The sequence below is a fragment of the Anoplolepis gracilipes genome, chromosome 2 (assembly GCF_047496725.1).
Source record: "Anoplolepis gracilipes chromosome 2, ASM4749672v1, whole genome shotgun sequence".
Taxonomy (NCBI): domain Eukaryota; kingdom Metazoa; phylum Arthropoda; class Insecta; order Hymenoptera; family Formicidae; genus Anoplolepis; species Anoplolepis gracilipes.
In genome coordinates, this window is record NC_132971.1 from 14,600,598 (window position 1) to 14,626,673 (window position 26,076).

The window sequence follows — 26,076 nt, forward strand, 5'->3', positions numbered from 1 at the left end:
TCTTTCATTATATTTGTCTTTATACTTTGTTATCATGATTCTTTTATCATAATATAATTATTAATAAATAATTTAATAAAAACTTACTATTATTATTTATCGATCATTCTTAACCAATGATTCGCAAAATTGTTTCAGAGAAGTAAAAATTGCATGGTAATTTTTGTTTAATTTTATGCAATCTATTTTTTATTTCTTTTAAAGTTCTTAAAATATTAAAGACTTCTAAATATATAATCAAGCCTATAATACGAATTATATTGCAGAAATCATACATATGTAGAATCCTTCTTTTTCCTCCAAAAAGTCAATCAAATATATAATTTTAAATATTATATTCGATTGATTTTTTAGAGGAAAAAGAAGGGTTTTATATGTGTGTTATTTCTGTATTTAGGCTTTCAATTTTTAACCAGAATTTATAACTATATAAGCATTTGTGAGTTTAATAATTCATATTATAGATTATAAACTTGATTAAAAAATTCTCAAACATTTGGTAACTCAGATATTTCAGGTTCGTCAAGCTCGTACTCACTGCTGTAGGTTCCTAAGGACTAATGGAAACACTTTTATCAGAGAATTGTGTTTTTTATACATCTCTTAAATATTTTTAAATGTGTGATCGCGAAATGCGAAATAAAATTGCTTATACATTCTCTGTCAATTAAGCTACACAATATAATTTACAATTTACATCGAATAAAATATACTAAAAAAAGAAATATATTGATATATTTGTAATATAATACATAATTATTTCGGTTATCCATAAATAGCTCTATCACAAGAGAAATATTTATATTTTTGTGACGTAATACATAATTATTTCAGTTATCTATAAATCTAACATCGTGTGCAATGCGTTATAATAATTGAACATGAAAGAAACAGAATATAAGTATATAACTTTACTTTCTGCGTATTTAAAAGTAAATCCATTTTTATACCAACTAAGCCGTCACTTGGTTTCTGAATGTTTCAAGCGGTAAATGTCCATATTTGAAATGTCATCAGCGGAATCTATATGTTACTAGATGTAAATTGATCGCACCAATTTTAATTTCATAACGAGAAATTATTTATCTACGAGAATCGATCAAACTTTCATGTGATTATAAAAAACTATTCCTATCTAAGAAAATTGCTAAAAATATATAACATATTTTAGAAAATATTATTATTAATTGATATTTTTCTGATATATTTATTAATTTATTTTATTGATATGTGAATAATTTTTTTACATATACAATATATATATATCTTGCGTAATATGTCACCGTGTGTGAATAAATGATCGTCGAACTCTTATATTTTGTTTATCTATCAAAAATACTTTGCATATATATATATATATATATATATATATGTGTGTGTGTGTGTGTATATATATATAATAACTATATACGTATATTTACCAACCATACAAAGTTATAAAGCAGCATCATATTGCGAGCATGTGATTCGGCCTACATGCAAATTATCCTTATGTTGGTAGACAGACAGAATATAAGAGTTCGACGATCGTTCGTTCAGTCACACACGGTGACATACTGTGCGACGCAAAGACCCACAACGTGGCGCGGACTCAGATAGCCAATCAAAGACGAGCCCGCTAGAAAAATAATTGGCCACAATTGTTAAATTGTGCATTTCCTGATAAAAGTGGCCGGAAGACGGTCTCGCCGTCGATTCTGTCAAAATTTAAAATACGTAATCGACGACAACATATAAGTTTATTCATATCGCGGTTCCTTTTTAGGCCACTTTATATTCAATTACTTTCATTTTTTTCGATATAAAAAAAAAAAAGAATGAGTCAAATCTCTTTATACGTGTCAAATATACTATGATAATAGCGTTATTTTCGATCATCAATTAAATTCGCTGATTAAACAATTCTTATTCAGTCAACTTCTATTAGACAATTGTTCCATTTGTCGCTATGATGTTTATAAATTCGGTCGATAGGAGATCGATAGGGAAAGGGAAGAGGAAGGGAGAGGAAGAGAATATCAATTCCATTTATCTTTATTATTACATTAATAATGCGGTGCCTGTGATAATTATATTCATGTTTTGCACGTAGACTAAATTATACAAGTGGCTGGGCGATCGACCGAAATATTAGATTAGTGGCACCAAGACATAAAATTAACATTTTTACTTCCCTTATTGTTTATTAATTATAAACCAATATATTTTAATATTAGCCATTTATAATTTATTTTTGGAATTCCGTGAAACTTATTTATCTTTATATTCATTAAAGTTAATATTCGAGATAAAAAAATATTTAAGAGATTCGTTGATTTATATTCGCTCACGTAATGCTCAAAAAATATTTTAATCATTAATATGAGAATATTTACTTACAGTAAAACAAAAGATATCTTGAAGTTTCATCAAAACGCATCATCATTCACTTTCGCATTTCTGTCATACTGCGGAGGCAAACATTAAGCAGTAATGACGCGATACTTAGCGCGACAATTAGTAATAATCATCGTCGGCAATCGCGCACGCAATTTCTCAATAATTAAAAACCTAGTGCGATGCACTTCCAATTCTCATTACGAGATTGGTTGAGGATAACTGTAAGCAAAATAATTATTGTTCATTACCGGCACGAGTTGTGTCCCGACGCGACCCGAGGTCAGAGGCCATAATAACAGATCACTTTGGTCGACCCGTTCGCTATACGTTGTAACAGTTAACGCGCAATTACTCAATTGAACAAGGCAGTTGATTCACGAAGGAACTGGCCGCGGCAGAAAGTTCAGAAAACGCCGCGAGAAGCCCATGAATTTCCGTCGACGAAAAGGAGAGAGCGGCTTCGCCTCGAAAAATTTATTGTGACGATGATGAATTCTGACAGTTGCGATATATTATATAAATATGATTTCTGACAGATATATAAATTAAATGCGTTCTAAAAATGCGAATTGTAAATGTTTATATTTTCTTTTAAAATATAAATGTAATATAATTTAATTTTTTTGTAAAGATATTGTTATTCATATTTTTTTCAATTTTAATGTCGAATAAATTCTAGATAAATTTTAAATAAAAGTTGTATTAGAATCAATTTTAGTAATTTAAAAATCAAAAACCAAAAAGAAGACTAATACTTTAAGTAATAAATATTTTTGTTTTCAATACGTTGTGAAAATATTAATGGCTTTTCACATCATCGTTGATAAATATCGATTCTAAATATCAAAATGAAGGAATAATGCCAAACTTTCCATTTATTCTGGGAAATCTCTAGTTATTATGTTGTTGAAACAGCTTTGTAAGCGGTTTAATATTATGCATCATATTTTCAATAAAAATTTATATCAGCATGTTTTATAAGTTGTGAAGAATTTTATCTGTATGTTTTATAAAGAACTTTATCTGCAATTCGACATATTTTATAAAAAATACTAAAAAGTTTGATCTGGAATGGTTTATTAAATACAAGATTTAACAACATGATAATAATAATACAAATATTAAAAATAAAAATAATATTAATAATAATATTAATATAATAATAATAATAATAATAATAATAATAGAATAGAAACACTTTTATAGAATTAATTAACTGTACAATAGTTAATAAGTTGACAGAGAACAAAATGGAACTCGAAATATATAGCATCAACTACAAACTTAAAGACTTATGTATTATTCTTAAAATATTTATAAAATTTAATCGCTCAAAGTACAATGCATATAATTAAATTTATGAACAATGCATTCTCAATACATATTACCGATTAATAAATCTACAGTTTATGTATTCTCGAATAAGAATACGAAGCGCTATTGCTCGAGTATCAAAATGTGGCGTGTCTTCTCTTGACTCCATGTGATTCACAATCACAAGCAGCGATTATCATTGTCGTTGTCGTCGCGACAAGGGAACAGGTATCGATTCTTTGGTATCGACATTACACGGCGCATGCTGCCATGCGACCGAAATTTAGAATAATAAATTTGTAATTAAAAGCTAGCATATGGAATATATCAAAAAAGCATTGCTATTTCACTTGTCATTAGACATGTCTGATTGTTCTATATAAATAGTCTATATTCCAAGAAAAGCGAGTATATTGAAATAATATGAATTGTGAATGAAACGTTACACTAATCGATAGATATGAACGTTTTCAACAACGTAACAGCAAACTCAGGATCCCGTGATAAAATCTCGATTGTCTCGTTGTTACAGTAACTTATTTTATTTTTTAAGTTTTTGTACAGTGCTCCACAAATTTGGCCAGAAAACAACACATAGTGTTATTTCTGACAAAATTGAAATTTAATTTTTGCTAGCGCGATATCGAACAAAAATATTGATGTTTAGAAAAACATCCGGCATTATATCGGTACAAAATATAAATATTATAAAAATTTATGTAACGGAAAATCTCGGCCGTATATCTCACCTCGACACCCATGTCTCTCTTTGGCAAACATACCTTTGTGATTTATTGTTCCCAGTGTGCATGACTTTTCTCGAGCCTAATCGCCGAGAATTTTATCAGCGCCACGAATTATCGTCCACAGTAGAATCGCATCATCAGCGTTCAGTTTGTACGCATAATCTAAATTTACATAGTAATCTTATCATCTGTAATGAATGACCTGGGAAGGCGGAACAGTTAAGGTTCTCGCGAGCCGAGTCATCTTTATATTTCTCTATTCGCTTCTCCACAGGATAAATACAGTCTAACAATAGATCTCTCTTAGAACTATCAAGAAGGTCGTATCGATAATAGAAGCATTTACATGTTTAGTGGCCTTTAAACCACTAAATCGGAGTCCCTTATCTAAAGTTACGCTCCTTGAGCCTTCTATTACTGTTCTTATCTTCACATTCATTCATAATTTTTTTTTTCGATGTAACTGAAAAATTTTTAACGCATAATATAAATTTTTTCTCTTTCCATCCTAAACTTTTATTTTATTTCTAAGTAAATTGCAAATATTCGAAAAAATGCATTATCAGTTTACGATAATAAAGTGCAAAATATAATATTTCAGGAACGATAATCTATAAGTCACATAAGATAAATCATTAAAAATTAGCCAAAGTAATCAAGTGCATATTCAGTGCATATTCAGTGCATATTATTTTTTAAATATTTTTTTTTCGAAAGAAACTGTGTAAATGATTATTAATATTGTAAAAGGTTTAATTGCTTTTTAGAATCAATAAATAATGTGTTGTTTTGAAAATATTTTTTAAATATTTTAATTTTTTTCGTAGTTGCAATATCTTTTTAGATCAATATTTTTTATGTAAAAGAATTGTGTATTCAATATATTCAATTTTAATGTACGTCAAAGAAAAGCGCTTTTTTATTGATCGAATTACTATTTTACAAACTGTCTAAACATGCGAATTATGTCCTCGTTCTAGGATTAATTTACAATGACGACAGAACGAATCTATCTGTCAAAAACATTGTAAAATAATTGTGCATTTCAGCGAGCGTAGATTTTACAAACGAGAAAGAGAGTTGTCGTTTAAACGGATCTTACGGCTTTTCGAACTCGAGGTTATCTTTTAAAGAGCGCTTTGTGTCGTTCCTCAATCAATAGCGGCAAACGAATTCTACTAGATCTGCATTCTTCATTTCTCCTTTTTTTCAGATTCAGATCTCTTTTCTTCAAGTTTCCTTCTTCTTCAAGTTTTTCCTCGCGCCGTTTACGCCTCTAGAAAGATTCATACTACGTAAATCGGATCTTTGCACACCGAAATTCTCGCTTCTTGAAGGATCCTCAACCTTGGACCCAGCGGAACTCCCATCTTCTGTAATCTCTCTTCGCTCAGATAAGGTAGCTCCACCATTCCGACTCTTTCTTTCTCGAAAGCAGTCGCGTATTTCTTCAAATATATACAAAAGATATAGTAAAGATATAGTAATTATTTTTTTATTTAATTACATTATTCCTTCATAATCAAAGAATAATGTAAGAGCTTTTTATTTTAAATTATTTTAAATCATTATTTAAAAACATGCATCTATAGTTAAGAAAAAATGAACGTATTAATGACACATCTGTCTATAAAAATTTTTCACGTGCCATTTACTTTTTTTCTCCAAAATAAATCCGATATAAATAATGACATTCTTACCTCATACCCAAGTTCCCTCAGAAACAATCTGATAAGAGGAGGCTCCGCCCCGAAGAACTTGGTCAGCTTCTTCACTCTCGACGGATTGGAAAGCGCTGGTAGTTCCGAATCCTTGATCAGGGGTTGCGATTGTGACCTGACCATCGCCATGCTCGTTTGCGTTCTGAGAGTCGCAATCTCGCACTTTATGCTCTCCATTTCCTGCGAAAACCTGGTAGTAGTAGAGTCTTGGAAATTCTAGCTTGTTTCGCACTGTAACTTTTACTAACAATTCTCTCACCTGTATCATCAAATGCTGAGTCCTCATCTCTGAACTTAAATGTGCCACAGATCTTGCCAATGTCACCACATGCGATTCCAATCGCTGGAAACGCTTGTTGATGCTCTACGCAATCAAAGTTATTTTACAGAGATTTTATAATAATAGAGTTATTTTAAGTGAAACGGGATAATAATTTCTAAATTATACATGTTTAATAATATAATACTTTCTAACTTTTATATTTGTCAAAGACTTGGAAAAAAGAATCTTTTATGTATGAGTAAAAAGAGAAAACAAAAAAGGTATCCATTAACTTCGCTGACCTTGATGTCTTTGGCTTTCTTCATCCTATCATCTATCACGTGGGATCTACGTTTGTCGTGATGCCTCGTGACAGGTCGGGATGATACGGACGATGTTGGCAACGATGAAACGGAACCATAACTAGTAAGGCCTCTCGCTTTTCGTCTCTTTTTCACGCTTCCGCCGAGTAATTTAAGTACCTACGACAGTTTTTTCGCATGCAAATTGAGATAAATTCAATTACGTTGGTGCCATGAGCACTTTCAGCGTACCATGTCCCCGTTAATTTTAGCACGTAGTCTCATTTTACCGCGACCGTAGAAAAAGTAGCATGTCTAATATTTTTACGCTAAAATTTGCAATACGCAATGGATGTCAATTATTTTGCATCTTGTTTCGATATATTATTTATTATATTGATTTTTCAGAGAAATGTAATAATTATATTATACTTATATCGTTAATAATTTAATAACGAAATAAAGAAAAAGAACAGAGACAGAACAAGAAAAAGAGAAAAGTGATTCTTAACTCATTTTATATTTAGATATATAATAATATAATAAAACATATTTTTATTTTTAAAAGCGATATGTAGAAAGTAACGCATTTTATTTTAATTATATATAACAGATTTTTTGTCATAAAAACAGAATAAAATTCAAAAACGATTGTATTAAAAATGATATTAAACTCACTTCGCTGTACATATTTTCTAATCCTTCTAATTGCTTTCTAATCGTTCTTGCATCGGTGGTACTGAGATCAGAATCACTTCTGTCCAACATGGAATCCAAATCAAGTCCCGTTGTGGTGGATGTCAAATCAGCGGCTTCTACTCCAAAAACTGAAAGAACGAACATTTGTACAGACATACGATTAGTAATTTGAAAAATCAGAATTCGGTAAAAACACTTATTAAGCATTGGAATTAAATATGATTAATTGGGCAAGTATAGAAAATTATTATGATGATAAAAATGTATGATTAATTTTTATTTTATTATTATTACTATTTGTGTATAGAAATGAAAAATTCCATAATTATTAATTATATATTTACAAGAGAAATATTCAGTGTTAAAAATTAAAAAATATTACGTTTATAAAAAAAAAGTATATTTTAAGAAAATATTTATCTCTTTTAAGCTATTAACTACTTACGATGAGAAAACTTTTTCGCAGCTTCCTTCTTGGATGTCGAGGCGCCACGATGTTTTGTGCTGCTCGAAAAACCTCTCTTCTCCATAGCTTTGCTATAATCACTGTAATTTGGTTTCGATCCATACGGTAAACTAAAATTTCCACAAGACGCTTTTATTAATACTAACAAGCATTAAGTCTTTGCGCATAAAACAGTATTAAAATGTTAAGTATGAGATCAAGAAATAAAAGGCAAAGCGAGCTAGATTATTTTATGTTATGTAAACAATAAAAAACTGTTTCATAAAATTAATTCATTGAAAATAAGAAAAAAATATTAAGAATATTAAGAAAATTAAGAAAATAATAAATTAAAAAAAAAAGTAGTAAAATATATATTATTATTTATCCTTTAACAAGTATAGTCAAAATAATATTATAACTTATATTTAACACGCTCGTATATTATATATATATATGTATATATTAAAGCAATAATTAATAGAGAGGTATTAAAAATATTCATATATATGATTATTTTTTTAAGAGGATAATTAAATAATTAAAGATTTCATGTTACGCTGAATGAATATTTTACACAAGACTAAGAATTTAAAAGCTGCAACGGGGAAGCGTTTATTTTTAACATCGTAGAGGCCACTTTTCGGCCAGACATCGATATTGGAATTTCGATATGCCGGGAAGGTAACAAAATCGGAAGTGGTTCGAGGCGGTGACCGGAAGTAACACCGGTTCGTGCGAAGAAGAGAGACCTTGTTTGAAGTCAGGTTACCTCGTTGAGTATCGATTTCTCGGCGTACGTGGGCTGTCATGAGGTGACAACGGCGGTAGAGGTGGTGTCACTGAAGATACACTTTCGGACAAGGTAGAATGCGCCATCGCTGGAACGTCCCTGGGCTCCAAAATACTCCTCAACTCAGACTCCACTATGTCGACCCATTCGGAGTCTTGTACTATGAAAGAGGAACGAGGCGATAGAAACCACGGAGTTTCGATAGAATGACGAGCGATCGATACTTCAAAACTTTACAAAAGACAAATGTAAGTGACTGAATAATTGAAAATATAGAAAACTACAAATATAAAAATTAAGATAATAATTTGTCATAATTATTTTTGTGTAATATATTGTATATATACACACAAAGTAATCTATTAGAAAAGTTCTTTTAAAATATATAATAACTCACCACTTTTAGATTTTTGTATATTTTTGTAATTAAGTAATAAAAAATTTTTCTAACTATTTTTTGTGCAAAATATAATTACTTTTATTATACAATAATTAAAAGTTTTTCAGACGCTAAGATAATCTAATAAGCAAATGTTAATAATTTCAAATAATATATATAAAGCGTCTCTTATCACATATATATAATAACAAAAATATAGAAAAATGTTTTTTCAATAGCTCAATATTATATTTGTTGTATATTATATCAAGGTAATTATTTAGATTTAATATATAACAATTAATTTGTAATATATATATGTATATATACAAAAGATGATTAAAAATATAAAATATATAAATCAGAAAAATTTATAATCAAAAAGTTTAAAATTCAAATCAGAAAGTCAATCTTTACCTTGTGCTAGAGTCTGATCGTCGGGCGGCGGGCGTCTTCCACTTGAATAAATTGCGGAACCTCTTCCGGAATCGACATTCGAGGAACTCTGACCGGCTTTATCGTAATCCGAGCCCGAACCTTGATTCTGAATCTTCAACCGGCCAATACCTTGCTCCAGGTCATCTTTCCTAGTATCTGATTTCACTACGGTCTCTTTTCCAGAGTATTGCCCGCCCTCGAGCCTCTTTGACGCTTCGCCGATCATTTTTGTGGCTAGGCCGATCCTCAAGCCATCTACGTCATTAGCAGGTTTAGAATTAAAATGACTCTCTTGCTCCACTCTCTTTTGCAACTCCTCGATCCTCTTTTGCACAGAATTGCCATCCACTGTATTTTGACCTCCCTCTTGACCCGACGATCCTTGCTCTTGTTCTTTTTTCGAAGCCCGGGTCTCATCTCGTCGTATACCAAAGCTAGTCTCCGGACGATACTCTTCGTTTCTTTGTAATCCATTTCTTCCAGACGTTTCACTCTGATTTCGATCCTCCACTGTAATCTCATACCTAAAATATATTTCATAGATTCATATTTTAGAAAACTTATTTTATATTTACTCTTTCATGTATTGAAAAAAAATTCCAGTTACAGTCATTACGTTAAAAAAATTTACTTTCTCTATCTTCAAGCCTTACCTCTCCTTGTCTAACGGGTCTACTATGAGATTCTTCATATTCTCCGTGGGATTCTTCGCGGTTTCAGCGTTTCGCTCGTCCTCATAGCAGAGCTGTGGTTGCGAAGCCGCCTTCTCGATACCCTTGGCAGAGTTTCGCCTCTGGAATTCTGTCTCCTGCGTGCTCTCGGTCTTCATGTAGACCTGAGGAACGCCGTATCGAGGCCTACCCTGAGCGTAATGGTAGTACACTTCCTGACCCGACACACGAAGTTCTTGCGCTTGTCTGGATGTGCTGGGAAGATCGATTTGCGATCTCGACATGGCCTGCCTGGCCTGCTGGTATTGTTGATAAGAGACGCTATTAGCAAAGTATGACTGCTGCACATTTCGCGCGCCCGCTGCTTGCGAATTCGGCTGTCCAGCCATTTGTTGCTGATGCAACTGCTGGATCAGCTGACGCTGATGCAAGTTTTGAGCGTGCTGCTGCGCGAACCGCGGACTCTGATGATGATTTTGGTTTTGATGGAGCAGCTGCTGAGGACTTTGGAAGCTTTGGTTAGTCGGTGGCATCGCGTTTCCTACTTGATGCTGTTGTACGGATAGACCGTGTGGTTTTTGCGTGCCTTGCCCCTGAAGCAACCAACCGAATCATTAATAATGAATTACCGTTAAGTAGTGAATGCCTGTTTAACTCTTGTATATATGGTAATGTATTAGAGCTGTACAGCTTAACTAGAATTTAATTCATCTTTCAAAAACGTTTCCGTAGAGGAAGTGCAATGAATTTTCAAAACTTTTCCACTGTACGAGCAGCGGAAAATATTAAAGAAACATCATTATAAATACTATATATATACCGCATTATTTCTCGTTAATTTAGCATAGTATTACATAGCGTTTATTACATATATCTCATTATAATGACCATTATTTAACAAATTAAAATCTTGACACGCAATTAGAAAAGAATCAATCATGATACATGGCGGACAAAATGTTTTTGCGAGACTTGTTACGCTATATTAATAAATATATATTATCAAATTTCGAATATCACATATATAGCTTAATCTAACGTTCCACGTGCAATCGCTCTTGTTAAAAATAATTGATGTCTAGTATTACGTCACTCAAATATATGAAGGAAATGTCACCATGAGAGAAAACATGTGACAAGTTGTGAGATATTTTTCTATCCGCTGAGCAGTCTTTATACCCTGCACGCGAGGAATATTCGCATCCATAAAAAAATGCGATAATATTTTACATATTGAAACACTGTGCGATATATATCTTATTTGAACAAATCTTTATCATAAAGCAATTTCAATAGATTTTTTTTTACACATTTTTTATTAAAAAAAAAAATATTTTATTATAAATTAAATTTTGAAAGAACAGAGAAGAAAAAAAGATAATTTTTTATATAACAGCACGAAAAGAATATCTTGAATAACCTCGCATGTAAAAAAAATGTTTAAAAAAACATTACTTTGAAAGAGATATTTAAGAAATTTAAAAAAAGTCAATTTTTGAAAAATAATATGGTATTCAATTAATCGTATAAGATAGCAATTAACAAATAATATTTTACGCAAATTTATTCTGGCATTTTGAAATGTGACTTTTATCCACTAAAGAAAACCTGTAATTTTAATCTTTGAAAGAATTACTTTTTCATTTATCATAATATCAAGGAATTCTTTTATACCACATACAGATCTTTTTTCAAGAAGAAGCATAAAGTATTCAACTCTCTCTTGTCTCGAGAATCTTTAATATCAAATTTTCACTTGTGACTTTTATCGAAGTTAGATGCCATAAATATTTCTTATTTCAATCTTACGAATTGTACCTGTCCTTGCGCGGGACTCTGATGAACTCCCTGATGCATTTGTTGGCCGGTCATACCGCCCGGTGCCTGAACCACGTATTCTCTCGTAACATTCTGCACCTGCTGCGCACCTGTCGCGGTTTGACCGAAAGCAGAAACTTGGGTTTGATGAACCGTTTGAACTCCTCCTGGTGGAGTGTGGTGAGTTACGTGTAGCTGAGCGCTCTGACCAGGTAAATTTGGTTGAATGGTCGTAGTCGGTTGTAGTTGGCCTGGCAAAGGTATGTTTTGCTGATTGCTTTGATAGACGTACGCGTGACCGTACTGACCTAAGTAATCGAGAGAAAGTTCCAATATTATTCCTATCCATTATATTATTGCGAGAAAAAATATTAATTCTAACACCAGCTGTATGTATGGAATATATCTACAAAAAATATGATTTTTCTCTTTTAAATATGTGTCGTTCAGAAACTTGTTGTAGTTTATATATTGAAGTGAGATAAGTGAGTTATTTATTATTAAATTTATGTGTTAAAAATGCGTAGTACACGCTATGTATATGTATTTAAGTAGGTATTTCTATTATCCGTGAAATTGAAGTAAAGCTAACATGTTACATCAGAAAGCGTGCTCGTTCTGAACACCATCGGGAATGCTAAAATGTATGAATATGCAATATGCTACTAAAGTTAATTAAAAGGAAAGTTTCTCCTCCATTCCCAGTCAACTACACATTTGAAACGCACATTTCATGAACACTTATTATTATGATCATAGAAATTGAGACAGCTTACATATAAGCTCAAATGATAAAAAGTACAAGTACGTAATTTCAACGAAATTCGAGATATTAAGAGAACAAACTTCTTATAAAAACAATCAAAGCCGGAAATAATTAAACAAATTAGATAAAATTATATGGCTTTCAACAATGTTTTCAAAACATATTATTCATTAAATATTCGTTCTATTTGATTCTACAAATATAATTTTATTTCTTATCAATACGTTTGTGCTCTCTCTCTCTCTCTCTCTCTCTCTAATGTCTCTTAAATAATTCTTGTATTTGATAGCTAGAGATTGGTAAAACATTAATTTTACATTACAAAACGTAAGAGTTCAACATTCACTTCGATCATTAATCTCAAATCGAGCAAATCGATTAGAGACATATTACTTGCATATTAAAGTTATAGTAAAAATAAGAATGACGACATTGCACGTACGAAATTTTCGTTCTCATATGTTGTTACTTTAGAAGTTTGCACAACGAACAAATAAAAACAGAGAAAGTTTTAAGTCGCGTGCACATTTCAATAAGCTGTGAATGACAAGCTATGAGTTACGAGCGGTGTAAAATAAGTTTACTTATTAAATAAAAATCATGATATTTAACGTAACATTACTTGTCACAGCTGATGTATAATGTATAAAATATTGTATTGAAATTACATCATTATACATATACATCAGCTGTGACAAGTAAACACATTACGTTAAATATCATTGTTTAAAGACAATTTGAAAATTATGATTAAAATTTGCAAGTTATTTATAATTTATGTAAATTATTAGAAATAATAGTATTTATAAAAGTATATATATATATATATATATATATATATATATATATATATACATCCAGTATATTCTAAGAGTTTATTAAGCTTTTATATAACATGTAGTAAGTTAATTAATGCCACTTAATATAAAGAAAGCAATTAATAAATAATATGTTTCTCACTAGAACTGCCACATATGACATACATAAATTCCTAATTACTTTTTTATAATTAAAAAGTTTGTACGCTTCAAAGAGCTGCAGAAAGAACCGTTATTATGCACACACGCTATGCACTTGCTCACGCTTTGCATTTAGAAACCTCGCGATTCCGTCATTTAACTTTCCGCTCAACAAGCCTCTTTCCTCCGATTAATTCATCAACATTAATGAGCTTTAATTAACGAGCACCTTGCGGTAAGCATCGCTCCTTAACGCATCTAATTATCTAACCCGCGGCATCTTACTTAACCGCGTTCGACTTACCGTAAGTATTTTTAGAATATTGCTGCACGTTAACCGACGGTTCCTGCGCACGAGGCTTCCCGTAGATTCCCTCCTTCTTCCTAGCCTCATCATCGTCGATGCTCCTGCTCGACTTTCGCAGCTCCTCCGTAACGTTGTTCAAACTTGCTTCCGGTTCCGGCTCGATGTCCTTACGACTCGGTCCGAAACGGCTCGAGATCATGTCCTTAATAGTGTGATAAGTCCTGGATAGCGATTTTGTCTTCTCCTCGTCAATCTTCGTAGTTCTCGGTACCGCTCCGGATGTCGATCTGATAGGGGTAACAATCGGAAGTTTAATTTCTCGGGGGCATTACGCGATACGCAGTATAGATAATACTGATCATTCGCTTAGATTGCACTCGGAAAATGATTTATTTTATTTTATTTAGCAACGGTTATATCAGCAGATAGACGTAATCGATAGAACATGGAGATACCTGAGATACAAATTTATTCAGAGGAAAATTTAAATAATTTATACGAGCGTGAAATGAATGGGATAATTACGAGTAGGTGTCCTGTGATTGATAGTTCCTCGTTTGACTGTCCTGTCTCACTTCCTGCATTTGAGTTCCCTGTAAAAAAAAACGCACTTTGTCAAGTGAGCACGTTAATGATCGGCACACGTCGTTAATAAAATATATCCTGTATGCTCGTGTAAATCATGAAGCGTGCGTAATGTCTATATAAAGCCGTTAACTTTGTAACGGCGGTTTCATTAGACGCGTCTAATTAATTCGTCTAAACGAGGAATACATAATTATGCATCGACAGCAACAAGAATATAATAGAGCAATGTTTCGCGAAGTAGCGCTTACCATGCTTATCGAGAAAACTTCTCTTCCGATTAGAAACGATCTAAAGAGCAAGGAGATGAAATCCAATTAAAGTTAAATAACTTGCCCGTCTGTTGTTAACGAGCTGATATATTAATTAAATTATTCGCCACCCGTGAACGCACGTTAATTTGCACGCGTACCTTCATATAATTATGAACTTTGTTCTACACGTATTAGTGTTGGAGAAAGGTTGTTTACGTGTCAGAAAATAGCATGTAAAATTTTTACGATAGACAAATTATTACGCGACTATAAACCGTTTTATGGTATCCAAAAGAGATGCCGTTTAAATATAATAATATTAAAAGTATTTTATTCCATTAAAAGCAAACGAGTCAGCAATAATTAAACTTTTACTTTATAGGAATTTTTAACTACGATTAAAAGGCTCTCTAATAATTTCGTGCACGATTCTTCAAAGATGCTTCGACAACCAATTCATGGCTTCAAAATGACGTGCACTTATGACACAAGTAGTATCTCAAAGTCGTCTAACTTTCAACGAGCGGAACTCATCTAAAGTTTGTTTCCAAAACGTACTTTCTCTCTCTCGTGCCGAGAATCGTTTAATAAAACCGGAGAGATTTCAGTGAAATAAGCCCTCGCGATTTTAATGTTCATAGTTCTGGCTCAACTGTCGAGAAATTATACGAAGTCAAACCTCCGCAGATACGTAATTTCACGGACAAACAAGAATTTAACCGCTACATTGTGCACATAGAAGAGATTTGTAGTTCAAACAGAATCGTCGTTGGGGCGATTTACAAAATCCATCTTTCTCAAAGAGAACGTCGAACGAATAATGTTTCGGTAAACCGCATGCTTTTGCAGTGAGAAGAGAATTAAAGAGGACTCTCGGAAAATGTACCATTGATTGAAAGATAAGTGGAAGTAGAATATTGTAAATTATTATTAATATTTTTATTTAATTATTATTGCTTGAAATTATTATATTTAATTTATTAAATTTTATTCACAAAATTTATTTAATCTATTTTATAAAAAAAGGAAAAATCGAATAATAGCTATTTTAATAAATATTTTGTAAGTATTTTCATAAGTATATTTTAATAAGTATTTTAATAAATAAAAAATAGAATTAAAAATTATAAAGAAAAATAATGCAATCTTCATTGCAATAAAAAAGAATTTTAACACAATACATATAGAGAAACTGAAATAAATGTAAAATTAAAATATCATACATTCAGTTTAAATTTTTCCAGCATCATGATATTAATTATATAAGAGAAAGCAGAAAGATTTATGATAAAAGAAGAAATTAATCTGAATCAATTATCGTCAACCTTTTATTATATATAAATGTTTTTTAAAATAACATCATTGAATTAACATGATATCCATTCGTGCGAAATTGTGGAGACTTTATGACGTGATTACGCGGGAAATAATTCTATTCGGCCGTATAATTTGGCGACGCTCGTAAAATATAATATGTTACCGAGTTAACAGGCTCAAACGCGCCTCCCTGCAAAGAAGGGAATTGCCATCCGGACGATTAACAACCGGAGCTTCGGCCACACGGGGAATTTCAAAGTTAACGCACTGGATCCTACAGTTCTCGGGAAGAGATGCGCCTGGAATAACAACGGCTCGCGTATAGAGCCCCGCGGACACGCATCTCGCATACAGGAAAGCCTCTCTGACTTATGGCCACGTTGATACCACGCTGGTGCCGGGACGAGTTGTACGAGAAATAAAAACTGATTGTGAGTTTCGTACCTGGGGCGCTACGCTTGGAAAAATCATGGTATGACGCGCGTTCGTGCGCCCTTTATATCTACGAGGGAAAAAGCGCATCTATATTCAAACTGGAAAAATAAAAAAAGACTAGAATGCAAAATCAAGTGTTTGTAGATATTATACGAGAACGACAACGCTTTTGTGTACTTAAAACTGGAAAATATGTGTCTATTATCTCTCCCCATCTCCGTCCTCTATATTTACTACAAAAGATAGTATCTTTAGAAACTTAAAACTCTCTCTTTCAAAACATTATATAAGACGCGTTCATAGAAATATAACTCGAAAGAGTTATTTTTTGAAAGTAGAGATAGAAGATAGAAAATAAAAACTAAAGCTATATAATGTTTTATCTTTCACACGCGTCCTTTTTCGTAGCGAACTCTTCAATTCGTCGCATTTTCATATGTTGGAGAAACTTCCACGGCAAAACTGTAGCTCCAAGGCAGACAGCCATATGTGATGTTAAAAAGAGAAAACAAGGTTGAAAGCTACAGCATTGGCTTTCACGAAAGTAGGAAAAAATTTACTTATGAAGTGCTCGAAGTTAGCGACGCATCTAGAGGCTCGAAAATGTTGGAAATACGTTTACGAACTACATAAAACCATCTCTTATCAGCGTTATAATCACGTATGGTGCTGATTAAGTGTCGTCTCGCACGATGATACGTATTATGTAAAGTAGCTTTAAGTAATTCGAAAGGCAACGAAAGTTGGTTATTCTGCACACCGAAGCGTATCGAACTCGTATATGAAATAGCGAAAAGATACTTTATGCGTTCGCGCGATATTTGTATCGTAATTTAATCGGAAACTTTCCTCTCCTTTAACAAGTATGACAGCAATATTCGCCATAATAATATGTTATGAATGAAAAAATACGACTACGATCTATTTACGATAGATTATAGACATTCCTTGACAGGAAAATATTGATATTTTCATATACAAGTTGTATAACTTAGCAACATTGTAAAAACAAAGATTTCAGAAACACTGGTAACTATTGTAAAACGTTTTTTTTTTTATTATAACAATGTAAAAATGAACAAAATTGCGTGCAAAATTGTACGGAAAAATTCAAAAGTTCTTTTATGGAAATTTTATAACAATATTTTCGCGTATGCAGAATTGGATTTTTCTCTTGCACTGCACTGTGCGCGAATTATGTGTTTAAGTAACATTCTTTATTTATATGATAGTACATTTTATTTTTCAAGAATTATATTTTTAAAAAATGTGCCACATATATTATTTCACAGTATTACACAAAATGTTTGAATAATCTCTTTTTATTTAAGATCTCTTCTAATATAATAAAGAGTTTATTTTTATCATGAACATCAAGAGAATTTAGTTTTAAGTATTTATGTTATCGTCACTCTTTTATCGTCACTCGTCCAAATTAAAAATTTTTATTTTTTCAAAGATTTTAATTTGTAAAATATTAAAATATATACCAATTATAATTTATTATTTTTATAGCATATCAATATATATATATATATATATATATACAAGGTATAGAATTGAGTTAGGAATACCACATTTCAAGGATAAAAGGTTGTTCCGAATCACCCTGTATATATATGTGTGTATATAAGTTATCTTAATAAAAAAATCTCTAAAATACCTCTTGTGAAAGAAAAGACGTAAAAAAGTGAAATCGCTATAACGTAAAATTTGCTGTTATACACATACACACACATACACATATATATATAGGGGTGTAAAACTTCAGCAACAACAAGTAGAAAATAAGAGCTTTCTTCACACTGAGGAAATCTCAGGGAGAGTTTTGTAACAAAGTCAACTAGTCTATCACGTAGTGAATGCAAGCAATATCGAGCAAGTATATTTATTGCATATACATGCAATATGTGCGAGCAACATTACAGTTTCATAACTGATCGCCTGGAGCATTCTCTAAACGGTTGCATTGATCCTAGAATCAATGGAGTGGCCAATGGGATATCCAAGGACAGGTAACTGCACGTTTCACCCTACGCGCAATTTCGTAAATGCGATATAGGGTGATTCGTAGTGGTATATTACAGGCGTAACAGTTAAGATCTTGCTTTTATGACACATGCAAATGCGTCAATATATTACATAGCAATTGCACGCACACAACCTCCCGCGTTTCTCGTAATATATACATTAAAGCAATTTTAATTTGGAGAGTGCAAGATGTAATACCTAGCAACATAGTCAATAGACAATTTATTTCTAATTAATAACAGTTTTTAATTTGAAAATATTAAATTAAAAATATGGCTTTTTTCTTAATTAAATGAATTAACTTTCTATCATATGTACAATATATTTCTCTGATACTAGTACTAATAATAAAAAGAAAGTAATATAATAAATTACAAAAATATCAAAATATTAAAAGCTGAAGGAATTAAGAAATTATGATATTAAAAAGTGACCCGAAGAAGGAAAATTGGAAAAAGATATGGTTTTGAGTGTGGTCAGTTATATCAATCATTTATAAAAAGAAAATAAATAAAAGAGTATATGTATCACTTTTTGATCGGGCATCAATTTCCGTCGTCTCATCTTCTGAGGTATCAATATGGAACCCGGAAAAAAAGAATGTGCTACCAACGCCTATTGATAGTGATATACGTGGGTGGCATGTGTAAATAACGCAACATACATGTAACGCTTGATTAATTGCGGGATTTCGTAACAATTGTCTGATGACAATAGAGCTATTGTCAAAGAGGAATGGAAAATTCGTCATTCTGGCTACCAACGGAAATGTAACAAGGAATAGATGATATAAGATTCGACATTGATAAAATGCACCAATTCTTTAATGGAATGACATTAAACCTTTGAACTGTTTGAACTCTCTTGCCTATTTTATTGTCAAAAATATACATATTGCTTATACATTTTAAATAACAAAGTACAAATATATATAAAAAATACAAGAGAAAAATGACTCGCAATTTTCTTTGCAATAACAGACATTGTACAGAAAAAAGATGGGAAGAAATCAATATAATTTATTCACTTCTCCCTCTTTTCTTCTGAATTATTAGGGAAGATTAGACATAGAAACTCACCTCTTGAACCCAGGCTTGTTGCTTAATCGGTGCATCCGGCGCGATGGCGACTCTTCCAGCGGTTCTCTGTTTGTATTCGTGAAGAATAGGAATCTTGGAATTCTTATCTCCTGATGACAGGACCAACTCGCGTTCTATCTACGATTAGAAAGAGAAAATGATTGTTATTATTTGCCTAAAATAATCTTCTTTCTCAATTATATTATTTAAGAATCACCTGAAACATTTTATATAAATATTTATTTATTTAGTGATGAACATCAAATAATTCATTAAAATAATTCATGAAATAATTAACAGTTTTGTAAAACAACATAAATTATTGTAATTTATTATATATTATATATTAATTCTTTCGCGAGCTTTTCGTATTACAAATTTTAACATTTTAATTTCTAATTCATCAATTATTTAAATGCTTCAATCTATGGTTTTAAATAAAATTATTTCTTTATTAATTAATACGCTATATTTTTTATCATTATTATCTAATATATTATTATTTATGCGCAATTTTTATCTTCAATTTCTAATTTTCTATTCTGTAATTTCTGAAAATCATCTTTAGAGAAACAGTCGGCGCATTATAAAGCAAATTAATCTACTAATAAACTTCCTTTCTTGCTTGCGCGCGCAACAGAGCGTGCTCGCTGAAAGGCGTTGTATGCACCTATAGGTAAACAGAGCAAAAACAAACGGACGATGTACATGTATGTATAGTAGCCCGCAGACGGTCATCGCCGAGAGATTTTCCGTGAGGCTTTTCCCGGCTACGCGTCCAAGCCAGGCGAAGCGATGCGACGTGTCCGTGTCGATGCGAGTTCGCACGCACGGCACGATGATACGCAAAGTGCGTGCACGGAACCGGGCTCGGCAACATAAGCCGAGCGACATGCGTTGCGTTCGTTGCGTGCGCGTAATAACGCGCCGCGCATGGAGTAGGTGTCACTGAACTAAACTTGCTGCAACATCGCGGTAACTCCTAAGCATCACGCTCGCAAGAAGAAAGCAAGCGTGATGAAACGAGCTACTGCCGTGGAAAATGAACGCACGTAGGTAAGCGGGCAAGCACACAAGCTCCGTGTAACATAATCGCGTTTGCGGATATAAACTATACTCGCGTATATGGAGTTCGTACCAAGATAACTTCCTCGAGACTCGATTCCGCACCAATCGCATCCGCATCTTGATGCGTGAAAAATTTCTTTTTTTTATCGACGCTCAATCTTGCGTGTACCACAAATAAATGCATTCATAATATTTCGGCGCGACTCTTGTGATTTCCAAAATTTTTGGACCTTAGGTCAGATATGTAAAAAATCAGAAAAATTAAGAAACGTAACTATAATCACACAATATTCCACGAATATTAATTATAAATAGTATTCATTCGCTTTTCACAAAAGGCACTATCAGTATCTGTACAAATGTACAATTCTTTAGTGAATTTATCTTTAATAAAATGTATTTTTTGGGCATCAAAAGTTATGAATTTTCTATTATTCATATACATATAATATTCACATATAATATAACAGATTTTATTTTTTATTGAATCTTAACCATCACGTGTTCAATAGCAAAAGTACTTTAGTTGCAACTCACTTGGCAGCAAAAGCAACACACCGCAAGCGACTTAGATGTATATGTAAATAATGAAATTTACATATAATGAAAAATTAATAACGTATAATATTTACCGTTAAATTTGATTCTTTTGTTTATGTAATATAAAGGATAATAAAGTGAAAATAATGAATGTTAAATGTTTAGTGAAAATATAGATCGAAGAAGGAAAAGGAGAGTTTTTCCTGGAAAACTTGGAAATGTACAGCAGAGCGTAATTTTCTTCACATCATAACCGTACATTGCTTTCTTTGCTTGCTTCTTTCCTGAAAGTAATCAAATTATTGTGCATTTCTTAAAAAAAAAAAAAAAAAACCTGATAATTACATCGGTAGTTTCCGTGAAGTGGCTGGGCGCGAACAAAATGTGATGTCATACATTGACGTGCACAAACGCACGCATGTATGTGTGGTATATTGCGTCATAAAACTGGAGTATAAAAAAGTTCAACGAGACAAAGAGAAAGAGAGAAAGAGAGAGAGAAAGAGTGGCGATGTTTTGCGGAAGAAATAAAGCGTGCTATAATAAAGGAATGGCGTCACGAGAACGCGTGTGCGTCGGGGCGTAAGCTTGCGAATAAAAATACCGATCGATTCATCCCCTTCCGGGAATAATAAGGATGCGATAGAAACACCCTCTGAACAGACCGTCCGTGCATCACTGATATTAGACTCTCTCCTACAGCTGTTATGTCTCGTACTTAAGAGACATTGATAGAAAATAGTTTCTTAAGTGCGAGAGTGATTCCTTTAATAGCAATAATTTCGAATCCAGGAAATAATATATTACGACACGCATTATTCTTAAATTGAATATTCTTCTTTTTTATTTAAAATAAAATTGATATTTTTAGAATTAAAGTATCTATTTTTTTAATGGTTCTTCAAATTATGAAACATGAAGAAATTTTTCTTAATATTATATTATATATGAATGACAAAAGTTTCTTTCTTTAATCAGAGTAATTTTATCTTTTTTTTTCAATAATACATTTTACATCGAAATTTTATCTAAGCTAATTTATATTTCATTGTCAGATACAAATACGCACACAATTATTTTATTGTATCAATTCATTAAACAGTAGTATTCATTAAATAGTAGTATTCAATTCGCGTTTCAATTGAATTCTCGATAAAAAGCAAAAGCAATGATCCAAATGTAAAATGAGGGAATGTAATCACTCTTTCTCTGTTAAAAGAGAATTAATCTGCGGAGAGTCCATCCTTTCGTGCCACGTGATAATTAAAACGCTATAGGACGATCGATCGCGCATGACAACGTTCAAGAGAAAAGGGTTAATTAACGTTGATTCGCGGTCGGATATTCGTTTCTCAGCAATCAACGTGATGGGTCTCGTCGCTTTAATAATTTTACTCTTCGATCGAGAGCGAGCACACATCACACAACTACGTGCGTACGTGTGACGTCACGCGAGCAACGGCCACGTGGAAAATTGGCGATAAAAGGCATTGGCCGACGTGACAAGGACCGAAAGGTAAGACGTTGATTGTGTCCCGATTTATTCTCACCTGCGGTCGTGCCGATCCGTGCGGAGAAATGCGGTGTGTATCTAAACGACTATCGCGAACGAAGCCCCTCTTTCCGACTTCCGGCCAACGGTACGCGCGTATGATGCTCCCTTTGTCTTGGTGAAGAACCTCTGAGAATCTTCCCAAGAGCGTAACAAGCGTACAACGAACTGTTACCGAAGATTTCTCCGAGGACTAATTCCTAACGTCGAACGCGGAAGATCAACGGGCGCCATTCGCTTATCTCTGCGATTATGTCATGATTAAGCTCTACTAATTAAGTACAATTGGCTAATGTCAGAGGACGAAAATCAAGAGATAAAACACTACGAGTCAATCTACAATTGTCTCGATATACAAACAATGGGGAAAACCAGAAATTAAAAATAAATTAAAGCGTTAAATTAAAGGGAATAGCACGGTGGTAATTCTAATGAACGAAATGAATGCAGAGCTTATTGCTAAAATGTGTCAAGATTGGTAATAATACTAATCTCGGTACATAATCTAGAAGACTCTGAACAATTAGCTTTACGTTCATTTCGGTCACTCATTATCACCGTGTTATTTTTATTGACAGCTACAATTTATTTTTAATTAATACAAATAATTTATTTTTAATAAAATAATTTAGTTTAACTATATAATAAATTGAATAAAAAATTATAATTAAATAATGTAATTAAGTTGCAATAATTTATTATTGCTGAATTTTAAACGCTATCAATTAATATTCATTATTTATAAGGGAATATAATCTCCAAAGCGATTAAAGCGATTAAAAAAAGCATGAATATTTGTCTAGATATGAATTTCCGTTTGTCACAGAAAATCTATTTCAATTTTTAACGATTTATGTCAGCAAAACTTTATAGCGATATATCAGCATTTTCCGCGGTTTTCTCGTAGCGACGTTATAATTGATTCGACTGTATCCAAGAAACTTCATTTTAGAAAATGCTACCATTTATAGCGAATAAATTTATAATATCATGCTATAAATTCTTGTCTCGTTTTTTCTAAAAAGACACATCAAAACACAAATGTGGACTTTCCTTTTTTAAAGAGCCACATTTGTCAGGTTCGATTCGTTAAAACAAGTTTCGATAATTACACGAAATAGTCAACGGACAATTTCGACTTTTTCTCTCTTTCTCCTTCCCTTCCTTTTCTCTCTCCCCTTTCTCTACAAGAGCTTTTATAATTAATGATGTCCGATCAAGAATGTATGCAACTATAAATCACATTGAAAAAAAAAATCTATTTTTTGCTGTCGCAGGAGCATATTAGGTGTCCTAGAATCTGCAATTTTTATAATAACATTTTAAAGAATTTTTTACAAAATTCTTTTCTTAAAGAAAAATTTGATGGATTACCTGTAATCTTTCAATATTAATATATAAAATATTAATATATACATATATATTCTGTATTATGTGTACTATACAATTTTTAAAAAATATACAAATTTTTTAAAATTTAAATTTTAAGAAAGTAAAATTTCCATTTAAAGCAAATATAATATTTGAGTCAAAACTAACTTAACTATTTTACTATGATTATTTAACACTTTATAATTATTGTCATTATTTCTAATAATTTTATAATTAATATTTTTATTACATGAAAGAGAAGAAATTAATTCTAAATCAGCCAGAGAATGTGCTTGGATTTTTAAACCTTTTATGTTTAACATTTTTATACAGCCACCACGTACACGTCTACCGTGGAATTAATGCGTTCGGTGACTTGTTAATTAGCTCGTTTATAAGCGTGTACGAACCAACATAAAGCTTCACAAGTGAACGGTTTAAAACATCGTCCCAAAAGCAACACATATTATTAATTTTTAATTGTTTTTATTGTTATTATTATTATAGAAGAATATTGCATATCTAAAATATTATTCCGAATTTATAAAAATTTTTTTATACAATATTGAAGAAGCGTTTTATTTTTTTCAACGCTTAATTAAGCATATATTTATGTAATGACATAATTTTATCAATCTTTTTTAACAAAAATGCAGCAAGATTTAAAAAGATTGTGAACTAAAAAAAAAGATTATTAAAATATAAAGATGACATGAAACTTAAGAAGATTATTAGCATTTATCGAAAATAGAAATTTACAGGATGTGATAGATTTAGAGAGGAGAGATTTAGAGCCATCGCTGGCTGCATTATACGCCACGGCACGTCATTATTTTTTTTAGTCTCATTGTTCCTGGTACATACGGAACGACATGAAACGAACAAGGTGTTGTACGTTCTCGTAGATAATTACTGACCTGTTCGTTCAGTAAAGGTACGAGTAAGTTCCTGTTCGGAAAATTGAGCAACGAACTTTCTACGGACGAATTAGGGATTCTAATTAGTGTGATTTCAGTATAAATCTCGATACTACATATATAGCATTCGTAAATTTAACCTTCTTACAAGAAGACTTTTTATGAAACGTCAATCTATAAAGATCGTCGTTTAATAACTAAATTGTTTTATAAAAAAGTTGCCTATATAAAAAGTCTGTAATAGGTATACAAGTTCTTCATAATTACTCAAAAAAAAAATATTGACGCAACAATATCAATATAAACTGTATTCATAATTCGCAAAATTAAACTGATCAAATTATCACAGCTTCAATCAGTACCTTCTGATATCAAATATCCTTATTAAGAACTCTATTAGCTCTTATGTATTATTTTTGCAACCCCATCATTCGTAAATCACAGGATTAGCTCATAAAAAGGAAAAAAATGACATATATAACATAACTAGCGCTCTTTATTATTACATCATAAATTTATTGGAGTAAAGAAAGCTAATAATAATGTCAATAAATGACATCATCTTTAATGCCTATAACAATCTTGATTAAATGTTTTATATACTTTCAGTTATATTTTATTTATGTCGAAAATGTAATTATTTTTATATCATCTTTTATTTTTATATCATATTAAGTATGTTGTAAAATGCTCCTATATCTTTGTTATGTACAGAGTAATTCTGTATGTATAGAACTTCTATATCTTTGTTATGTATAGAGTAATTCTAACAGCTATACGGAAAAGATAGTAAAAAATTGTAAGGAATTATTTACGAGAAGACACTATCTCTTCATGTTTTTATTATCAGAAGTTTAATTTATTTTGTTAATTGTAAAGAAAAAAATTAAAGTTTATGTTTAAATCAATTTTGTGAATTTTAATTGTG

General features: G+C 31.8%; 1 protein-coding gene across 6 annotated transcripts in view; it reads right to left on the reverse strand.

Moving 5' to 3' along the window:
* Positions 1 to 3,462: 3,462 nt before the first annotated feature.
* The window catches only part of LOC140673991 (uncharacterized), a 51,362-nt gene continuing 28,748 nt past the window's right edge, over positions 3,463 to 26,076 (reverse strand). For 2 of the 6 annotated variants that reach the window (XM_072907284.1, XM_072907274.1), the window contains 13 exons: positions 19,701 to 19,838; positions 14,525 to 14,592; positions 13,997 to 14,286; positions 11,968 to 12,275; positions 10,132 to 10,742; positions 9,458 to 10,002; positions 8,641 to 8,821; positions 7,869 to 7,999; positions 7,403 to 7,551; positions 6,725 to 6,904; positions 6,420 to 6,524; positions 6,140 to 6,340; positions 3,465 to 5,887 (listed from right to left, as the gene is read on the reverse strand). In XM_072907284.1, the coding sequence (XP_072763385.1) occupies positions 5,726 to 5,887; positions 6,140 to 6,340; positions 6,420 to 6,524; positions 6,725 to 6,904; positions 7,403 to 7,551; positions 7,869 to 7,999; positions 8,641 to 8,821; positions 9,458 to 10,002; positions 10,132 to 10,742; positions 11,968 to 12,275; positions 13,997 to 14,286; positions 14,525 to 14,592; positions 19,701 to 19,838 (3,069 nt within the window). In that variant the 3' untranslated portion in view covers positions 3,465 to 5,725. Of the gene's footprint in view, positions 5,888 to 6,139; positions 6,351 to 6,419; positions 6,525 to 6,724; positions 6,905 to 7,402; positions 7,552 to 7,868; positions 8,000 to 8,640; positions 8,822 to 9,457; positions 10,003 to 10,131; positions 10,743 to 11,967; positions 12,276 to 13,996; positions 14,287 to 14,524; positions 14,593 to 19,700; positions 19,839 to 26,076 lie in introns of those variants that run through there. The other 4 variants (XM_072907317.1, XM_072907307.1, XM_072907294.1 and 1 more) reach the window with 3 other exon arrangements.